The 22,256-nt window shown below is 45.0% G+C and overlaps 1 protein-coding gene across 1 annotated transcript in view; it reads left to right on the top strand.

Annotated features, from left to right (window-relative positions):
• bin3 (bridging integrator 3) overlaps positions 1-21,878 on the top strand; it is a 133,772-nt gene extending 111,894 nt beyond the window's left edge. The window contains exon 9 of the mRNA XM_085970912.1: positions 19,820-21,878. Coding sequence (XP_085827038.1) covers positions 19,820-19,966 — 147 coding nt within the window. The 3' untranslated portion in view covers positions 19,967-21,878. The remainder of the gene's footprint in view (positions 1-19,819) is intronic.
• Positions 21,879-22,256: the final 378 nt, after the last annotated feature.

The following is a 22,256-nucleotide window of genomic DNA, read 5'->3' as shown; positions in this document are numbered from 1 at the left end:
GGTCGCTAAGAGAAGTAGGGTGGGATCTGCCAGAGAAGTGCCATCTATCTGGAGGATGACACTGTTGTGGGGTGCAAGAGCCATTTGTCCCATATGATACAGGAGACCTTCTTTTGATGGCCACTGTATGAACAGTCCTGTCTGCATCTTTCCCCTTCCCACCACAAATATGCCATCCTGCACAGACCTTCTCTGTGCGCATCAACTCACACAGCTCCCATTCATACTACCTCAGCAAAACCACTTCCAAACCTTGCCAAAAACAATGTCTGTGCACACAACTACTTCAGCACGGCCATCATTTTACTTACAACCAGTACCGTCAGCACGTGCCTCTGTCTTCTTATCGCTGTGCGTCCCCTTGTTGCCAGTGTGTGCCATTTGAACTCGTAAACCTAATCTAGTGCTGCACCTTGGAGTAGGGCGTGAGGTGGCTGAGTGCTGTGTCTCTCTGGACATGAGATGGCCCCATCTCCAGATGTATCTCTTATGCTGCTGCAGCATCCTTTCTGTCATATTCAGGCTTCTGAAAGAGCTGGTGGGAGGACAGCAGTATCCTATGAGCACATTCCTGTCATACCTTTGGCACCGTGCATTGGCTGTGCGAGAAAGCAGTCCTATTTGTTCCAATGATATCAGTGGATGTACCTGCCTGTATCGCAGCCCCAATCGTTTGGAGAATAGAAAGGACCACACGCTCCAATCTGGCGCCCAGACCTCTAGCAGCAGTCTGAACAACCACGGCAGTAACACAGACTGCCCTCATAGCCTCTGTCGTTGGGACCTTCTCTGCAGATCGGCCTGGGCATTCTGTGCTGTGAAGTAATCCATTGGGGTGGCTGCACAGCCCTTTCAACTGACCCGCCATCTGCTGCACATTGAGACCATCGCCAGTGGCTGCACATACGTTTTCTGCTCTGCCAGCAACCTCATCTGGGTCCCCAGGCTCTTCAACTGAGGGGCAGCATTGCTGAAACGTATGCCAGTGACTCTTCCCTCTTGTTCCACCCTGGACTCCTCCTCCTCTGTGTGTCACTTGTACACACCCCACTGACTCGGAGTCTAATGCCCTTCTGGGTAGAGGTCTTTGGGCTGGAGCTCATAAGAACATAAGCTGTAAGAGCAGGAGTAGGTAATTTGGCCCCTCGAGCCTGCTCCACCATTCAATAAGATCATGGCTGATCTGATCTTGGCCTCAACTCCACTTCCCTGCCCGCTCCCCATAACCCTCGACTCCCTTATCGTTCAAAAATCTGTCTATCTCCACCTTAAATATATTCAATGACCCAGCCTCCACGGCTCTCTCGGGAAGAGAATTCCAAAGATTCACAACCCTCTGAGAGAAGAAATTCCTCCTCATTTCCGTTTTAAATGGGTGCCCCCTTATTCTGAAATTATGCCCCCTAGTTCTAGATTCCCCCACGAGGGGAAACATCCTCTCTGCATCCACCCTGTCAAGCCCCTTCAGAATCTTTTATGTTTCAATAAGATCCCCTCTCATTCTTCTAAACTCCAATGAGTATAGGCCCAACCTGCTCAACCTTTCTTCATAAGACAACCCCTTCATCCCAGGAATCAACCTCGTCAACCTTCTCTGAACTGCCTCCAATGCAAGTATATCCTTCCTTAAATAAGGAGACCAAAACTGTGCAGTACTCCAGGTGTGGTCTCACCAATACCCTGTACAGTTGTAACAGGACTTCCCTACTTTTATACTCCGTTCCCTTTGCAATAAAGGCCAACACTCCATTTGCCTTCCTAATTACTTGCTGTACCTGCATGCTAACTTTTTGTGATTCATGTACAAGGACCCCCAGATCCCTCTGTACCTCAGCATTTTGCTTTTTAATTTTCCTACCTCAGCAGGGAGAAAGTGATTGATGGCACATGCAATGAAGTGCCGGCAGGGTGGAAGCAGAGAGCCCTTCTTTCAGCCACATCTCGAGGGAAAACAAGATGGAGAGAGAGATTAGAATGGGTTGCTGATGAACACACTGAGTATAACAACAACAACAACTTGTATTTATATAGTGCCTTTAATGTAGTAAAACATCCCAAGGTGCTTCATGTGAGTGTCATAAAGCAAAATTTTACACCGAACCACATAAGGAGAAATTAGGGCAGATGACCAAAGCTGGCGGGGGTTGTGGGGCTGGAGGAGGTTACAGAGATAGGGAGGGGCGAGGCCATGGAGGAATTTGAAAACCTGGATGAGAATTTTAAAATCGAGATGTTGCTTAACCAGGAGCCAGTGTAGGTCAGCGAGCACGTGGGTGAATGAGACTCGGTGCGAGTTAGTACAAGGGTAGCCGAGTTTTGGATGATTTCAGGTTGACGTGAGGTTTTCAGTATATGGGTTGCTGGCCAGCAATACGGTGGACAACGGGATGACAGAAGAAGCGAAGCAGAATGAACGCACCTGCCCTCCTATTTCCTCATCGCCCCCTCCCACTGTTGCCTGCCTTCCGTTGTGCTCCATGGCTTCCTTCTCGCACGGGATCAGAGGGCAGAGGCCGGAGGCTTTGCTACACATTACCATTTTCTCCTCTGCTACCTTCTCCTTTTAAAACAAATTCAAAAAGAAATGGCCACTTAAGTGAGGCAGTGGAGGGCAACTGGTGCCTGTGAAACCTTTGCCCCAGTAAGGAGGTCTTCAGGAGAGAAGGTAGGGAGTAAATTGGGTGGGGAGAGGAATTTAAAAACAAGTCTGTCTGTACAGGTTTTTTTTTCTAACCAAGAAATGGTACTAATTAGTGTAAGTAGCATTTCGCTACTGACGTAACTGATGTGAATTGCCCTGAAACTGTGACCCAGTGTTTAGGCGGTTGATGAATACTGCATCATTGATTGCTTGGATCTTTGTAAGAATGGAACGCAGCGTCCTATTGCTCCTGCTTGTCAGTTCAGAGAAAATGCCACGCAAGAGATAGATAGCTCTGAGTGCATTAAACAACTGCAGAACTCCAGATGAGAAATCGTCAAACTTTTGACCTTAAGTTGCCTAAAGTTGAGGGGTGTATAAAATTGCTATAATGAGCTCCCACGGTCGAAATAAATGTCAAGAAGGGCCTCGACGTCTTAATTTGATTAGCAACTCATTTTAAGATAGACTGGAATTGGAACAGATATAATTGCCTGTGATTAATTCCAATGGCCTGTTTCTCCGCTCCCTCTGCATGTGTCACTAATATGGTTCCTCATGCTGTCATGGTACCGATGAGTTCTCTTTAATCCTTTGCTGTACTGCCACCAGCTGTAATGCTGCCAGCTCCAGTACTTCATCTAAACTAGATTGGATTGATGGCACATTTCTCTTCAAAAAGTGTTTCTTGGCTCATTTAATCCATGATGCATCCATGATGCGTAGCATGTTAGTACATCAACTCGCAGTGTGACAGAATGCTCGGGTATGGGCTCCCAACTGCAACTGTTAAGCTAACTGCTCAGGTGTAGCTGCTATCAGAATGTCATTATTTTAGCGAGATCTAATAGCAATTAATCTTTTTATAGGGTGACCATGAGTTATCGATGTGTGCATAATAATAATACATTTGTGCCACTTGAATTTGTATTTTTGTGTCAGTTTTTTCCCCATTCTAATTTTCTACCTCCACATTTTGCCGATGTTGACTTGTCACACTGTGCGATCGGCGACTGAAGCAGCCTTTCTGCTGTCTGCGCCCTCTTGCCTTCCCCCCCCCCCCCTTCGAGTTTCCAGAGGTAGTTATTTATTTGTTCAATAAAACTTTTATATTGTTGTATTTTTAACCAAATGTTTTTGTTCTAAGTTTTTAGTGTCCTGATGTCTTGGCTACTGAAAAAAAATAATTACGGTCTAAGCGGAGTTCAGACTGTCCCGTTGCTCCGTCCGTCGACCTTGTCTCCTCTACAGCCAACCCCGATTCACCAGCAATAAGTTGAATATTCTCTCTGGTTATTTTGAATAGGAACATGAAAGTGAGCAGAGTCCTTTCCTTTCATGCCCTGGATTCCCTGTGCCACGATCGCAGGCCTGTTTTTTTCCCCCAGAGTGCTTTCATCTTTCTGCATTGTCTCGTCCTCGGATCCAGCTTTGCCCCCCCTGCATCCAGTATGGCCAAATGCAACATTCCCACCTCACCAAGTCGAACATTTCTTCCCAGATTTGGCCCTGCTCCGCCCCCACCCCATCCGCCACGAATGACCAAAGTTGGAAGTTGGCTAGGCTGGGCTTGGTTTCTTTGGAACAGAGGAGGCTGAGGGGAGATTTAATTGAGGTGTATAAAATGTTGAGGGGTCAAGATAGAGTGGATCCACTCTATTTCCCTTAGCAGAGAGGTCAATAACCAGGGGGCATAGCTTTAAAGTAATTGATAGGATTAGAGGGGAGTTGAGGAGAAATGTCTTCACCCAGAGGACGGTGGGGGTCTGGAACTCACTGCCTGAAAGGGTGGTAGAGGCAGAAACCCTCATCACATTTAAAAAGTACTTGGATATACACTTGAAGTGCCGTGACCTACAGGGCTATGGACCGAGAGCTGGAAAGTGGGATTAGGCTGGATCGCTCTTTTACGGCCGGCACGGACACGACGGGCCGAATTACCACCTCCTGTGCTGTAAATTTCTATGATTCTATTCTATGAGTAGCCAATGTCACCTCCACTTAGAAACCTTTTCACACGCCTCCCCCGTGCCCTCTGACAAACGACTTCCTCAGCAACATTTCCTCACTGCCCTGGCCCTCCCTCCCTTCCCCCCCCCCCCCCCCCCAACTGAGCAACATTTCCACCATCACCCGACTCCCCACCCCCAATATTTCCACACGGAACGATCCTCCTCTTCCTCCCTCCCTCCCTCTCCTCCCTCATAGAATGATACAGCACAGAAGGAGGCCATTTGGCCCATTGTGCCTCTCCCTCCCCTTCTCCCCTGATTTGAACCTGGAGAAGATACCTGGTTTAAATTACAACAGGCAAACACAACCTGTCTTGAGTGGTGTTTACCAACCGCAAGAGCAGTAACTTTATCCCTCTTTCGTTTAACCACTCGTCTGACCTATTCTCCAATGTTGACTTGATCTCTGCTTCAATCACTAACTTGGGTAGTGCATTCTACAGCCTCACAACTGTCTGTATAAAAGAGTTTCTCCTGCTCGCTATCCTTCGACTGTAGTAGAGTGACGGTCGGTGTCATTATGCACACTTCACAGCATGTGGTGGCCCGACCAAGATCTAAACAAAAAGAAAAGTCACAAGTGAGGCTGGTAGATTAGATTGCCGGCCAGCCTGGGCTCCAGGTTGGATAGTTGGTGCTTTTATTTCTCTGAAGAGTGGTAACAATACTTCAGTTAATGTGCACCTCACAGGCAGCGACATTGTTCCTTTTACAGATTATGATCCAAACTCCCCCCCGTCTCTACACAGTATCTCCTGTTCATGCTCTGACAGTTATACTTATTTACAAAAAAAAACCCCAGACATGTGTGTTCCCTTTTTGTGATTCGACAAATGCAACTATCTGTTTTGCACCTGGTCACCACTGTGGGAGCTTGCTGTGCGAATGTTGGCTACCGCGTTTCTTACATTACAACAGTGACTACACTTCAAAAGTACTTCACTGACTTTAAAGCGCTTTGCAAAAGGTGTTCTAGAAATGCAAGTCTTTCTATCTGGTAATTACCTCTGCTTCAAATGTTTATCTATAAAGATCCAATAGCCTCTGCTTCAGCCACTCCCTGCAGCAAAGCGTTCCGTGCTCCAAGTGACGTGTTTGATCAGTTCAGTCGTCTTGGTTCCATGTAGGCGTAAACCCACCGCACAAAGCCATGACTGACTGAACAATGTCCTGTAAATAGAAAGAACAGGACCTATTTTCCAGACCTATTTTGCAATTTAGTATACTGTATTCGCTGCTCACGATGCGGTCTCCTCTACATTGGGGAGACCAAACGCAGATTGGGCGACCGCTTTGCGGAACACCTCCGTTCAGTCCGTAAGGGTGACCCTGAGCTTCCGGTCGCCTGTCACTTTAATTCTCCACTTCACTCCCACTCTGATCTCTCTGTCCTCGGCCTATTACATTGTTCCAATGAAGCTCAACGTAAGCTCGAGGAACAGCACCTCATCTTTCGATTAGGCACTTTACAGTCTGCCGGACTCAACATTGAGTTCAACAATTTCAGATAATTACCCCTGCCCCCATTTTTCATGCAGTATGATTTTTGCCATTCCCATTTGCAACATTTTATCTTTCCTGCCTCTTACAAAAGTACAGGATGTTCTTTCAATTCCTTCCTCCCCTCCTAAACCCCCCACCCCCCGGTCTCTGTACCTGCTTAATATCTGTTCCATCTCCAGCTTTTTCCAGTTTTGATGAAGGGTCCCAGACCTGAAACGTTAACTCTGTTTCTCTCTCCACGGATGCTGCCTGGCCTGCTGAGTATTTCCAGCATTTTCTGTTGTTATTTCAGATTTCCAGCATCCGCAGTATTTTGCTATTCTATTTTCCAGAGGGTTCGGTATCGAGCCTTGTACTGCCTGCAGAAATAACGAGAGGTCGCAGCAGCAGTTTTTTTCTGATCCAAGTTGCATTTAATTTGCTGCTCAAATACTCAGGCATTTGGTGGCTCAAAGTATGAATGCGGCTGCGGCGCCCTTGGAGGATGTTTGGACTGTGATAAAATATGGGCCAGAAGTATTCTCTCCCCCATCCCCCAAACAAAAATAAGACGCTTACACCCTCTCCCTGTGTTGCTGCTGCAATCATAGGATTTTACAGTATAGCAAGAGGCCATTCGGCCCATCGTGCCTGTGCTGACTCGCTGAAAGAGCTACACGCGTAGTCCCATTCTACCTGCTCTTGCCCCATAGCCTTTAAAAATATATATATATTTTCAAATATATTCAGATAATTAGAGGCCATCAATATAAACTAGTCACCAAGAAATCAAATAGGGAATTTAGAAGAAACTTTTTTACCCAGAGAGTGGTGAGAATGTGGAACTCGCTACCACAGGGAGTGGTTGAGGCGAATAGTATCGATGCATTTCAGGCAAGCGAGAAGAATTGCTCTTGACACTAGCCAGGTGGATTGGGGTTGTCCAGATGAACTACAGAGCTTGCTCTAGCCCTGTACATACTCTCCTATGTTTCTCCCAATAACATTCTTGTCTACTTCTTGCATTGCTTAAAAATGTATTTGAATCTCTCTCAGCTATTTATAATCCACCTCTCTTGTTACTTAGTCTGTAGTGTTTGGGGATTTGATAAACCCATGGGGGAGAAGGGAATAGAGGTAGACGAGGAAAGCCTGGAGGAGGCTCGAGTGGAGCAGAAACACCGGCACGGACTGGTTGGGCCGTGTCTCCTGTTTCTGTGCCGTATATCCTATTCAATCTTGTGTAATATTTACACACTTTCCTTTTTTAAAAGCTATCATGGATTCTGCTTCTGCTAGGGTATTCCCTCTGCCTAAACAATTCTCCTCATCTCTCTCAATTCTTCTGGTGACGATCTTAAATTTAAGCCCTCTAGTTACCAACTCTCCAATCTGGAAATAGTTTTTCCCCATTTACCTTTATCAAAAACCCTCATCATTTTTGAATGCTTGAGCATTTCTTTGCACTCTGTGGGTTAAAATTCTACGGTTGAAGCAGTCCCCAATTTTTGATGTACTGTTTAATTGATGCAACATTGGGGTTTATTTCACCATCACCAAAAAACCTGTTGGCCGAAGGATACGAAGGTTCTCTGGAGCTACTGCCCGGTCAGTCCAATGGAGTTCACGATGAGGCCAGTCTTAAGTTTAATCACGGATGGTTTTATTTTTAAATTTAGGTACGACACTTCTACCATTAGTCAGAGCAGGTTAAATTTGCTTATGCTCTGCCCAGGGTTACAGGATATTATATTGGAAGATAACACTGCCTCCCGCATCATCGCATCCAGTTGTTTCTTCAATTATTCCAGCTTTTTCCACATTCACCTGAAATCCATTCCATGTATTGATCGCTCAGTGAAGAAGAAATTCCTGATGCCATTCTTAAATTTGCCCGTCACTAGTTTTTACCTGTGCTCTCTCGGCAAAACTGTGGCAGATGGAGTTCACCGTGGGTCAACCACTTCGGACCCAAGAAAGCAGGATGTTGAGAAGCTCGGAACTGTGGAGGGAACCAAGAGATTGAGGGGTCCGAGCACAGAAATCACTAAAAGCTGGTGGACGGGTACAAAAAATAATTTAAGAGGCGAATGGAATGCTGGCCTTTATCTGAAGGGGGCTGGAATAACGAGGGGTGGAAGTGCTATTGCAGTTTATATAAAGCCGGATCCGGTCAGACCCCATCTGGAGCACTGCGTTCAGTTGTTGGCACCGCTCCTCAGGAAGGCTGTATTGGCCTTGGAGGGGGAGCTGTGCAGATTCACCAGAATGATACCAGGGCTCAAAGGGTTAAATTATGAGGACAGGCTACATGGACTAGGCTAGTATTCCCTTGAGTATAATAGATTAAGGGGTGATCTATCTGAGGTTTAAGATGATTAAAGGAGCTGATAGGCTAGATCGAGAGAAACTATTTCCTCTGGTGGGGGGAGTCCAGAACAAGGGGGCAGAACCTTAAAATTAGAGCCAGGCCGTTCAGGGGTGATGTCAGGAAGCACTTCTTCACACAAAGGGGAGTGGAAATCTGGAACTCTCTTTCCCCCCCCCCCCCCAAAAAGCTGTTGAGGCTGGGGGTCAATTGAAATGATGAAAACTGATGGATTTTTGTTCGGTAAGGGTATTGAGGGTTGCCAAGGCGGGTAAATGGTGTTAAGATACAGATCAGCCATGATCTAATTGAATGGCGGAATAGGCTCGAGGGGCTGAATGGTTTACTCCTGTTCCAATGTTCCTGATCTTACTGTCATGGTTTAGTTTGAGAGTCATTTTTGAGAACGTCTTCTGCTTTATCAGATTTTATATCTGGTTCTGGTTCGGTCACTTCCTTTCAAGGCAAAAAAGCCCGAATTCCTCCAGTCTTTCCCCGTAACTTTGATGCTTGAAATCAGGATTGTGGTGCTTCTTTGAACTGCCTCTGGGACTTGAATGTCCCTTTTGTGTGGCCCATAACCCATTTCAAAGCAGTATATAAGCCACCCACCTGAAAATCTCCCCACCCACTCCTGGTCAAATGTAGGGAAATGGAAAAGCCACGTGACCTCACGAGGGCTTGCTCTGACGGTGAACTACCAGAGTCCAGCAGTGTTTGGTAGAGCTTGCTGTTTGTTCCGTGTGATCTGTGTTCTTTCTGATCTCCCAGGAGCTTGATTATAAAAATGCCCTCTGTCCCCAGTACCGCCATCTCTCACCACGAACACAAGGAAACCGCAACAAAAATCTCTCTGTAACCAGCTAGAAATATAAGTGGCAGACAATTAATTTTTTAGTAATTTCACCCTATTGAGATTTAATCCAGATAATTTTTATGATAGGGCAGCAGTGTTCAACATCTGTTGACTGCACAGATTTTTCTATAAATCTTATTAAAACTGTTTTTAAAAAAACGAAGCCAGTCGGGACTATTGACTTTTTAAAAAAAATGACGAGCAACAGGGCATTTCTTGAAGATGTGATTAGGATGCTCGATGCCTCCCTGGCTGTGGGGGCTGCGTTTTGGGTGCAGTTCACAAGCCAGTCATAGCCGTATTACTCACTGCAGCCCACACTGCCATTAGCAAGTAGCTGGGGACGAGCTGAGCAGTGCAACTGTGTGGGATGAAGGTGTTTGACCCAAATTTACAAGAGGTAAGCTCAGTTGACACCGAAGAGATTTGGCTGCCTGGAATGAAATACATGGTGTGAGAAATATTGCTGCAGAATTTTTAGAATGTTTCTCAACAGCTATTATTGATCCTGCTAAGCTGAAGTCCTTCCGTTGATTCACAACTGCTGCTGACTGAAAAGATACTTGCTGTACACACACACTGTTCAAATGGCAATGCAATAAGCATTTAAAAGGCAGCCAGTCGACACAGCTTACTAGTTTTATACAGTCTCCACATACAAGGGCTTTCAAAAGGCAAAAAAAAAGAAAGCCATCGCGAGATAGATCTAGCACCTCGTCTCTGTTGGCGTGTAAACAGCCTGTGTGTGGGGCTTGAGGAGGTGCCTGGCTGACGAGCATGTTTTTCTTTCTACCAAACCTGACCAATGTGTGGAGCAGCTCACGACTTTAAGCAACGCACTGGGCTGGTGGGAGTCTGGGAATTATTATAGGAACCTTCCCATACCTGTCCGTTTCTGTTAGTGTCCACAGAGATGAATGTGTTGTAGAAGAATGGTGCTTTATATGGATTGTACGTTACCGGTAGATTCGGGGCAACTCGATAACTTTGAACACAAATTGCCAATTCATTGCCTCGATTCTCAGTTTACATGAAAACAGTGCCGTTGGTTTAATGTTTGCAATTATAGGGTAAACTGAGGTGAAAAGTGTAATATCAATGTTTTTAGAGCTTTTGCAGACAGAAGAAAATGGAACATCAACTCTGCATTTCTCACTTCAGTAATTTGAAATTTAAAAAAATACAATAAATGTCTACATTAGTGCTATTTCTGCAAATATAGTGAACAGGAGTCAATATAAAGGCAAGTTTAATAACATTATAGGGTTTTGGTGTTGGGCCACAGTCTCAGGATACGGGGTTGGACATTTAGGACTGAGATGAGGAGAAATGTCTTCACTCAGAGGGTGGTGAACCTGTGGAATTCTCTACCACAGAAGGCTGTGGAGGCCAAGTCACTGAATATATTTAAGCAGGCGATAGATAGATTTCTAGACACACAAGGCATCAAGGGATATGGGGAGAGAGCGGGAATATGGTATTGAGATAGAGGATCAGCCATGATCATATTGAATGGCGGAGCAGGCTCGAAGGGCCGAATGGCTGACTCCTGCTCCTATTTTTCTATGTTGCACTCTTCTGAATACTTCTCTCCATACTTTTCATTGGTGCTAATAACAGATGAGAAATGAATGAGTTCAGAATCAAAATTGAAATATTGAGTGCCATGCTACATGTAAAAGATTTACCTGCACTTCAAGATTTTATCACACAGGGCTAGCATATAAATCATGAAGAGGGGGAGCCCTGACTTACACCAGAGGTGACTGTGCAGGTGCAGTGGGCTAAGTCATTGGAAGTGTTACTGCATTGTAGATATTTGAAGGAGGCGTGGAACCTGGATACAGATGGACCACGGAACAGATGTTCAGGCAGTACTGGGGTGGTCCGTCGTGTTGAGGGGCAGTGAGTGAGTCTTGGTGGTGGTCACGCAGGATGCTGTTTATAGTCTCAGTGCCATGGGCATGGCAGAAACCTGTTTGGATAGTCTTAAACCAGAAGAGATGGGGGCATAATTGCGAGACAATGATGCATTCAGGCACTTGAGAAAGAAAGTTGAGTGTTGTAGATAATATGAATGTCAAATGTGTTGGAAAGTCCTTTCTGCTAATTTAGGGAAACTATCATTTCAAGCCTCAAGATTTTAAATTCTAAGTATTTGAAAGAGAAGGAAAAGTGTATTGTGAGCACGCATCACCATCAAAGCCATAATCTGGAGGCAGCTGGCACACTGGACTGGAGCTGATTGTTTTTATGGGTTGATTCGAAACTACTAAGTGTCAATTTTACAAAAATAATATGCATAATTTTGCTGATGAAGACTGCATCGCAATGTAACTGCGGCTATTTAAAGAAAGTCTTCAACCACGATGTCCAGATTAAATAATTACTCGGTCTGACATATGAAGATTTAAATATAAGATTTTTTTAAAACCAGGAAAAGGAGATTGAGCCCCCTCGTTCCTTCACTGAGTCAGTCACAGAAGTGATGCCTGTTCCTGCCTGCAATTTCCTGTTGGCTAGAATCGGAGTGTGAATAAAAGTTTGAAAAACAAACAGAAAACAGCAGCTCTTTTGACATTTCTGGAGCCCTCTACAAACCACTGACTTTCTGTCCTCCTTACCCCAGCTAGTATGTATTCAGACCCTCTTCTAACCGATGGCAACTCCCACAAACCGATATTTAGGAGCTTTCTAAGTGCAATCAAGTGTAGGGCTTGTTACAAAATTTACCCTTAACCCAGGGTAGCTTTCAGTTAAAGCCATGAATCACTGTGGTATCCTTTTGAAAGGTATTTGCTTTGGAAAGCGGGATGTTTTTCTAATTGTTCAGCATAAAAATATGAAGAAAACCTTATCCATAAACAATCTGAAAGACAAATGTATCGGGAAACTTTCTAAATAACTAGTGAAATTGTACTAAAAGCAGAAAATGCTGGGAACACTCAGCAGGTCAGGCAGCATCTGCGGAGCGAGAAACAGAGTTAACGTTTCAGGTCGATGACCTTTCATCAGAACTGGAAACAGTTGGAGATGTAACAGGTTTTAAGCAAGTTCAGAGGCAGTGAAAGGGGGGAGGAAAGAACAAAAGGGAAGGTTCTGTGATAGGGTGGAAGGCAGGAGAGATTAAATGACAAAAGGGGTGACGGTACAAGGCAAATGGGTAATGGGGCAAGTAAAGAAACAAAAGATGGGTCTAGAGGAGGTGTAAATGGCAACAGCAGAACCATTAGCAGCACCAGCTGGCTGAAAAAATGGGAGGAGTGGTTATGGTCTGAAATTGTTGAACTCGATGTTGAGTCCGGATGGCTGTAAAGTGCCTAATCGAAAGATGAGGTGCTGTTCCTAGAGTTTCCGTTGAGCTTCATTAGAACAGTGTAGGAGGCTGAGGATAGAGAGATTGTCGTGGGAGTGCGGCGGAGAATTAAAATCTCAAGCGACTGGAGGTTCAGGTTAACGCTTGCGGACTGAATGGAGGTGTTCAGCAAAGCGATCACCTAATCTGGTCTCACCAATGCAGAGGAGACCACATCGTGAGCAGCGAATACAGTTAAATGTTTAAGAGGATGAGCAAAGCAGGGGTTAACAGTGTGGAGAGGCTTTGGGCTCCTTCATCTATTGGAACTGCCCCGGAGTGGTCTTGTTCTGGACTTGGATCCACAACTTTCCATCTCTATTGTCCCTACAGTTTTCGGAAACACTTCCCCCTCAAATATTCCCACCTCCTCAGTTCTGGTACTGCCAGCAGCCCACCTCAAGGGCAGTTGGAGCTGCTACTTCTTAGAATGACCTTGTCTGGAGGACAGGTGAGAGATGAGAACTGGCCTCTAATATCTTAATTGCAGACATTTCTCCTCCCAAGTGCGACTTATGAGGGTTGTAAACTGCAAGCTGTCGAGTAGCCATACTTTCCACTCCTGCCTTTGTATCTCTGTTGATCCCTTTATGCCCGTTAGCCAGAATGACTGATTTAGCCTGGACGCGTGAGGTCACACTTAAAACAGTACTTGTCATTTTTTTAAAAAAAACCATTTTGGCATTTTTATTAACTTACTGAATGTCCTGCTGAAAATTCAGTTTAAGAAAATGTTAAAGTATTAATATGGCGGAAGCATCACTTCAATTGCCATTTCAAAATATAATTCTTGTGCTTGACCCACATTTGTTGTTTGTGTATACACCCATCTCTGAACATAAATAAATGATGTTTGCTTCTTTTTGTTGTGCTATTATTAATATTCAAAATAGCTGAGGCATATTATGGGGCTGGCTTTTATGTGTCGGCTGTGGCTGAGTGGGCCGCACTCTCGCCTCTGAGTCAGAAGATTGTGGGTTCAAGTCCCACTCCAGAGACTCGAGCAAATAATCTAGGCTGACGCTCCCAGTGCAGTGCTGAGCATCAGACGTTAAACCGAGGCCCTGTCTGTCCTCAGGTGGACGTAAAATATTCCGCGGCACTATTTCGACGAAGAGATAGGGAGTTCATCCTGGCCAATATTTATCCCTCAACCAACATCGCTAAAAAAAAAACCCCACAGATTATCCAGTCATTATCACATTGCTGTTTGCTGTGCGCAAATTGGCTGCGGCGTTCCCTACATTACAACAGTGCCTACACTTCAAAAGTACTTCACTGGCTGGAAAATGCTTTGGGGCGTCCTGAGGTTGTGATAAATGCGAGTCCTTTTTTTTTCTCTCGTCTACTAAAGTGTGGGAGGGGTACCGCTGAGTTAATCGAGTTTTTCTTTGATATCTGCACGAGATAAAAGCATTTAACCTTTAGCAGCAAAATAACCTTCACTGTTATCATGAAAACTGAATCTTCTCTCTGGTTGTGAGGCCTTTTGTTACATCACTGCTTGCAGTCTTTTCGGGGGGAAGCAGTGATCATTTCAGGGCACTTAGTCCACTTTATATCCATTGACACCAAGTATCCGAAGATCTGTTTTGCAATATTGGTGAGGTACCTCACCTCTAAATCTGTATCTTCCAAAAATGATACAGGAAACTTTCGATTTACTGGCACCTAAATAACCGGATATCTCGGTTAACCAGCAAAATTCAGGAGTAGGTTCAGGTAAGTTTTACTTCATATTCTACTTGCCTTCCTTGATCTGTTGCTGTGCAAGGGTGTGGCTGCAGCTGTTGCTAAGCAACAGAGAGGCTTGGAACTTGTGGCCATTGTTCTGCACTTGTTGCTAAGCAACAGGGTCTGTTGCTTTATACGAAGCTGCCAGCTCTCCGTATCTTTTACTATAGCTTTCGGTTATCCGGAATTTTTGATGAACCGGCACCACATCGGTCCCGTCGGTGCCGGATAAAAAAAAGTTTCCGGTACGTGGAAACAGCGGTGCTTAATGTATTAAGTTGATGAAATATTGTAATGAAAGAACTCAAAACATACTGAAGATACAATCCTCCTATTGCTTGGCCGCTTCAACTTTTGTAGTATTTGCTTTAGACTTCTTCCCAGTCTTTATTAGGTTCAGAAAGCAGCAAACGTGTCGTGCAAAGTATTGTCTTCTCCCACTCCAACCCAGAAATGCAGCATTACCCTCCAACAACATTCATCATTCAATCCAGCCAAAAACTGACCACTCCTCTGCAGAGGGCCGTTGAAAGGCTGGTCAGAGCTTTGATATAAACTGAGGTCTCCTTAATCCAGCTGTTGCCATTGGATGCAAAGTGATGATGTATTTCACACTTGACCTCAAGTGTGGTTTCAACAAAAAATAAACTGCAGCTATCTCCCTAACTTTCAAAATTGCGCTGAATAAAATCTGACAAAATTAGATTATGGTGATGTTGGCTGAGAATATGTTGTGTTTTGAGCTATCTTGTTAAGTTGGAAAATCTTGAACTGGCTTCTACATGCCTGAAGCTATTTTTCTTCATATAATTAAGAAGGTCAAATCACAATATTCTGATGCTAACTGTGCAGAATCCATATTTGTTCTTTGGGGTCAGACATGAAACAAAGGCTCTTTTCTTTTGAGTGTCTGTCTGGACCAACCCATTTCTCAACCGGATTTGTTTGTCAATACAGTCAGCTATTGATTTATCAGAGCTGTTTCTCCAGCAAATGTCAAGTGTCTATTAGTTTTGAGAAACCTGCTGGTGAACATATCTCTATCTCAAAATGAAAAGAATAATGTTTTCTGCACAGTTTCAATTTGATTCATTATTTGCTCAGTCATTAGCTGCACTAATATTAATTACTGCCTCTGAAAAATCATAAAAGTTTAGGCACCAAATTTCTGGATCTACTCTCATAGTGCAGACTCTTCTTCATTTGTTTATCTCCCAAATATCAATGGAGGGACTAATTGCCCAGTGGAGAGAGCCCGGGGGAATGTCATGCCTTTTGGACTTTGATCATGGTATACTTGTTCATGCTAAATGGGCTTTTCTGCTATCTCGATGTGCAAGTACTGCATTCCATATAATGTTTGGTTCTTTACTTTCATCTTCTGGTCGTGTTTCGCTGGCTGTTTTGGGGTATAAGTGAGTTGAGTTTTTCCTCAAGCTTTTTCAGTCCCTATTTTCTTCAGTTTTCCTAACGTTTTAAAATCTGTTCTCTTGATTCCTCCTCTTGTTCAAGCTCCCCCAAAGAGTCAGGAAATGGTCACCACACTTTGGGGACAAGCCACCAGGGACACTTAACATTTGAGGACGACCTCCAATTGGGCCTCCGCTGATCCACTCCCAACCCGCGATACGCAGCCTCATTTGGAAGCGGGCTCTTAGTTATCTTTCTCCTATCTTACGCAGAAGATGTTTCTTGATGGTTTCTCCCACACCAGGGGAAGTTTACTCTGCTGATCAGTGCTGTTACATCGTAGACATCCCAAAGTGCTTTGCGGACAACAAATTACTTTGAAGTGTAGTGACTTATCTAGTTGAACCTGCTGATATATTGTTTGTCATCACCCTGAAAAGTATTATAAGTCAAAGTGCTCAACACGTTCTAGGGTTGGATCCAGAATAGCAACATTTCACCCTCAGTAGTAGCTAGATTTATTGATGCCTCCTTCACCAGATGGTGATCCCACGTAAGAGGTGCTGGGGGTTCAAAGGGGTGTGATTTCTTCCATATGACTCATTTCAGATCAACTACCTTGAATTTAGAGCAATCTAGAGCTCTGCCTCATGTTGGGCGAGACCAGTGTGTTCCTGAAACAGAAAAGATTCACCTTTGTTTTGATTCCCCTCGTAGCACAGATCATTTTCAAGATGTTTGTTGCAGCTCTAGCTAGCTGGTACCTGCTGAAGGGAAACTTATCAGCTTATGGCTTATCTTGATGACTTTTTTGAGTGCATGGGAAGATTGTCACTATCTACTCTAGTAAAGGTCATTCCACATCCTGTCGGGCAACGTTTAGATTGAGTGTTATATACAATCTTGGAAAGTCTAGACTTAAAAAAAAGAAAGACTTGCATTTCTATAGTGCCTTTCATGACCACCGGACGTCTCAAATCGCTTTACAGCCAATGAAGTACTTTTTGAAGTGCAGTCACTGTTGTAAGGTGGGAAATGCAGCAGCCAATTTGTGCACAGCAAGCTCCCACAAATAGCAATGTGATAATGACCAGATAATCTGTTTTTAGTGATGTTGGTTGAGGGATAAATATTAGCCAGGACACTGGGGAGAACCGCCCCCCCCTGCTCTTCTTCGCAATAGTGCCATGGGATCTTTTACATCCACCTGAGAGAGCAGACAGGGCCTCGGTTTAATGTCTCATCCGAAAGACACCACTTCCGACGGTGCAGCGCTCCCTCAGCACTACACTGGTGTCAGCCTAGCTTTATGTGCTCAAGTCCCTGGAGTGGGACTGGAACCCACAACCTTCGGACTCCGAGGCGAGTGTGCTACCAACTGGGCCACAGCTGACAAGAGGCGCAGAAGTGCCAGTTGCTATGAATAACCCAGATTAGCTTGGATAAGCACAGAGTTTTGCACAATGGCCCATATTTTCCGGTGCCTACGGATGCATATGCGCCCATAAGGGCCCCCGTGTGAAAACCCAGAACTTGCAATCTGCCAAAAATCTAATTGACAGATCCTAGCCATCCCCAGGAAATGGACACCCGTGGGTGGAGTTGGGCTATTTGCCCAACGACTGTCCAGTGAATGCCCGCGACATTCTTACGGCTGGTAAAAGCAGTAAGGCCTGCTTTTACCAGCGTAAGAGATTAAATGAATATTAAAAAAAAAAAATTCAATTATTTAAGCATTAAAACACTTGTAAAATAAGTTAAGGTTATTTTTAGCCCCTTTAAAGCATTTAAATTTATTTTCCAGAAAATTTAATTTTTGTTTTAAATGTTTAATTAAATTGTATTTTAATACATTTTAAATATGTAATTTTTAAATTGTATTTGGTATGTAAATGTTTTTTATGTGATCCCCATTCATGCCCATGGGGTTTCCGTATGTATGGATGAATGGGGACCCCCCTTCTTTCATTAGTTGGGCCGGTCCACGTGATCCCAGGGGCATTTGCAAACTGCCTGCGCCCCGGGATACGTGGGCCTCTCCACATGTATACGCCTAGAGGCCCAGGAGCGAGAGTCTCCCTGGATCCAGGACCATCAGGCAGGTGCGTAGACTTTTTGCCATTTGGAGGCAGCAGCCTGCGGGAAGCCTCCAACCACAAATTCAGGCCCAGTCTGTCTAAGGTTTTCAGTGGACTGATGATGTACTTCAGTTTTGATGCTGTCAATTTAAAAATTTTGTTGAGTGGGGAGCAAGGTTCTTTGATGGCATTTCCCAAACTTGCGACCTCTACCACCTCAAAGGACAGCAACGACCACATCCCAGGAACACATTTTTAAAAAAGGTTTTCAAAGACCCAAAAGTAACCATCAAACTAAATGGAAAACCCTTTCTCTGATCCTGTTGGATTTGTTTCCCCAATATTGCAAACATTGGCCCGTATTTTGTGGTAATAATAATGGCGAGGCTAACGGCGCTCACCGTAATGATGGAGTAAATCAGACAGCAACTTCCGGCGTCCGTGCATTCGCAGTTATCTGGAAATCCGGAGGTTGCTGTCCATTTTGCCCTGGAGTGTCATTCCATCAGATTTGAGTTACTGGAGATTTTATTAAAATTAAAATGATTTCTTTTTACTTTTTCTTTCTCTGTCTCTTTTTCTCTCTCTCTCTCTCTCAATCCCATCTTTCTTTCCCACTCTTCATTTTGCCTTCTGTACATGATTTTACATTAAATTAAATATTCTAGCTCAGACTTCCTGGTTTAGACCATGCGTGGCTTAGTGAGGATTCTTCAAGCTGATTGGTTAAGGAGACACACTGTTGCTTTTCCTGCTCTCACAGGTCCCAGATCCCCTGTAGAAGGAGCCGTGCTGTATCAGACACGCAAAAAGCCCGTGATAAGACTAAGTGCAATGAATTGCCCTTGAGTGGCTTGCTAAGCCATTTCAGAGGGCAGTCAACCACATTGCTGTGGGTCTGGAGTCACATAGGCCAGGCACAAGTAAGGAGTGTGATGGAATACTCTCCACTTGCCTGGATGAGTGCAGCTCCAATAACACTCGAGAAGCAGCCCGCTTAATTGGCACCCCATCCACCGCCTTAAACATTCACTCCCTCCACCACCGGCGTACCGTGGCTGCAGTGTGTACCATCTACAAGATGCACTGCAGCAACTTGTCAAGGCTTCTTCGGAAGCACCTCCCAAACCCGCGACTTCTTCCACCTGGAAGGACAAGGGCAGCAGGCGCATGGGAACTCCACCACCTGCAAGTTCCCCTCCAAGTCGCACACCATCCTGACTTGGAAGTATGTCGCCGATCCTTCATCGTCGCTGGGTCAAAATCCTGGAACTCCCTCCTTAACAGCACTGAGAGTACCATCACCAAACAGACTGCAGCGGTACAAGAAGGCGGCTCACCACCTCCTTCTCAAGGGGCAATCAGGGATGGGCAATAAATGCTGGCCTTGCCAGCGACGCCCTGATCCCATAAACGAATAAAAAAAAATCACAACAAAATTATCTGGTCGTTATCATATTGCAGTTTGTGGGAGCTTGCTGTGTGCAAATTGGCTGCCACGTTTCCTACATTACAACAGTGACTACACTTCAGAAGTACTTCATTGGCTGTAAAGCGTTTTGGGACGTCCTGAAAGGCGCTACATAAATACAATTTTTTTCCCAATCTGTCGGGCTGCACTCACTGCAGTCAACAAGCCCCAAGCAATATGATCTGTGCACAGTGATGCGAGTGCACAATGTATATAGAGGTCCCCCACTCGTCCCACTGCTCAAATGCCAGCCAGCACAGTGCAACAATGGCACAACGGAGGTGGCAACCCGAATTGAATGTGCCTGGCCAGAATGGCAGATTGACCACGTGGTCACTGTAAAGTTGTAATTTGTAGCAGAGTCTGAGGCATGTATTCGGAACATCAGCTTCACCTCCTGTTTCTGTTGCAGGTTGTGTACTATACAGAAATGTCCAAGATATTTGGAGACCTCACTGGCCAGATTGACCAGCAGGGAATCACTGACGAACAACGGGAGAAGGAAAACGAAGCGAAACTCAATGATCTGCGGGCCCTCTCTATAGTGGCAGATGACTGAATCACGTAAACTGCACACTTATTCAATGCTGGGCTCTGTCTAGTGTTCAGAGTAAGCCACATTTGTGTGTAAATGGGGAATCACTTGCGGGTACACTTTTTGTTAGGGTTGGGGAAAAGCAGCAATGTCGATGGATTATGATTGAGATCTTCCATTTTTAACCCCTTTCCCTTTTCTACATTCCGCGGCCAAAGTTGGTGGGCAGCGAGTGACCTATTCTCCGGCTTCTGCCGATCCTGGAGTTTGACCGGTCGGTAGGAAATTGCAGAGAATGGCTCACTTCTCATACTCACTCCCTCCTTGTTTATGAAGTGCCCAATGGCCCAACAGCACGGTGGCATAGTGGTTAGCACTGTTGCCTCACAGCACCAGGGACCCGGGTTTGAATCCGGCCTCGGGCGACTGTCTGTGTGGAGTTTGCACATTCTCCCCGTGTTTGCGTGGGTTTCCTCCGGGTGCTCCGGTTTCCTCCCACAGTCCAAAGATGTGCGGGTTAGGTTGATTGGCTATGATAAATTGACCCTTAGTGTTAGGGGGATTAAATACGTGGGGTTACGGGGATAGGGTGGGATATGTGTCGGTGCAGGCTCGATGGGCCGAAATGGCCTCTGTCTGCACTGTGGGGTTTCTGTGATTTCTGTGACTACCTATCCCGGGAAGCATTGTTTGGAATCGGGGAGGAGTGGGCCATGAACCTCTGTCCTGCCCCTAAAGTGTTGCAGTTACAATGAATCCATCACATCCAGTTTGTTAGAGTCTCTGTCCAATGTGGGAATCCAGCAGGCAGAGTTTCATTAAGATCCATGAGTTCCTGTTCGTTGGGGAGGGGTGTTTCAGTGGGCCATCTCATCCTTGGGAGGGGAATCTAGTCAGTTTAACACAAAGATAAGAAAGTTGTATTTAAATTCTTGCACCGGGCAAAAATAGTTAATTTAAAGGGAGTGTTTAACTCGTTATTAGGGTGATATAAATTACTGGTGATGGGTCAGAGTGCCTGACTCTGATAAACTTGGTGTTGTACCAGACACTACACACATTTTTAATATATCTTTATAGACTTTATGGAGAGAAAATTGTTACTTGATCCCAGGGATGTCCAAACTGGAGCCCACGGGCCACATGCTACTCCCAACTTCCGACAATCAGACCCTCGAAGCCCAGGCGACTTGGTGTTGTCTGCCCCTTCTCTTATTTAGTGGTTGATCGTTTGTTTGAATTCAGTGAGGTTGGGAAAGGGCTGTTGGTGCAGTTGCCGCATTGGTGAATAAACCCCAAGTCAGAACACCGCAATCTTTTGGTGTCTGCGCTTTGAGATGCATTTAAATTACTGGATTTAAATTGGGGCCCAAGGAGACAATAAACTTTGACACACCCCCATTATTTTTTTTTAGTACTGAATGTGTTTCACGTTTTTAAATTAAGCGCACATTTTGTCACGTGTTACCCAGTTACCCTGTACCAAATTGCTGTATTGTATATTTGCTTCGTGGTGCGTGTAGTGTTCATGTTCGCTGATGGAGTCGTGTCCTAACACTGCTGACTTATAGAGCTCTGAGCACCAACACTAAACCATCGGGGTGGAGAAGCGAGATATGAAGAAAATGTGGGACTATTCTTTGCGCGTTGAAGGGTGATGGGAAATGTAGCTGTTTGATTGACTATTTCTCTTGGTTTCTGATACAAGAAAAATGCACTAGCACATAAAAGGTGCTTCACTTTGCACTCAATTAGCTTTAAAAAGATGTAATTTTGTAATGTTTGTAAATAATGTTGGATGTCCGTATATAATGTTCTGCGGGTTAATAAGCATTGTCTCGAGTCTCCTTCAGAGCTGTGGAATCCTCAGTCCCTGTGCAGGACGAATCAAGTTGTCTTGTCTCCTGAACTCCATTAAAAGCTCACTAGACCAGCACGATACCGACTCTTGTCGCTGTGATGGGGTCACCTGTTTTGCAGGCCCACAGTAGTTGGCACTGGGAAGCGCACAAGTTTTTAAAACCGTTTCCCCCGGGGCAACGTGGAGTGATGGGATGTGGAGATTTCCCCTCTCAGCTGAATGCCAGATCTTGGGTTGCTGTTGCCGTCGAGGCTGACGAGTGGGAGGGAGAGAGAAGAGCAAGTCAGAGCGAGTCATCGCCGCCTACCAACAGTGGCTGGTTCATAAAGACACTGCTGCACGACTGGAAGCAAATCACTCTCTGCCACAAAAGGTGCGAGGCTGGAGCCACCAGGCAACAGTGGAAAGTCGAGGAAGCCGTATCGATCAGACCACCTTCTAGCATTTGAGGTC

Source organism: Somniosus microcephalus, chromosome 30, assembly GCF_052327205.1.
Source record: "Somniosus microcephalus isolate GS21.2 chromosome 30, FLI_Smic_1.0, whole genome shotgun sequence".
In the NCBI taxonomy this organism is placed as follows: Eukaryota; Metazoa; Chordata; class Chondrichthyes; order Squaliformes; family Somniosidae; genus Somniosus; species Somniosus microcephalus.
Note: the sequence above shows the minus strand (reverse complement) of the source record. Positions and strands in the feature narration are given on the sequence as shown.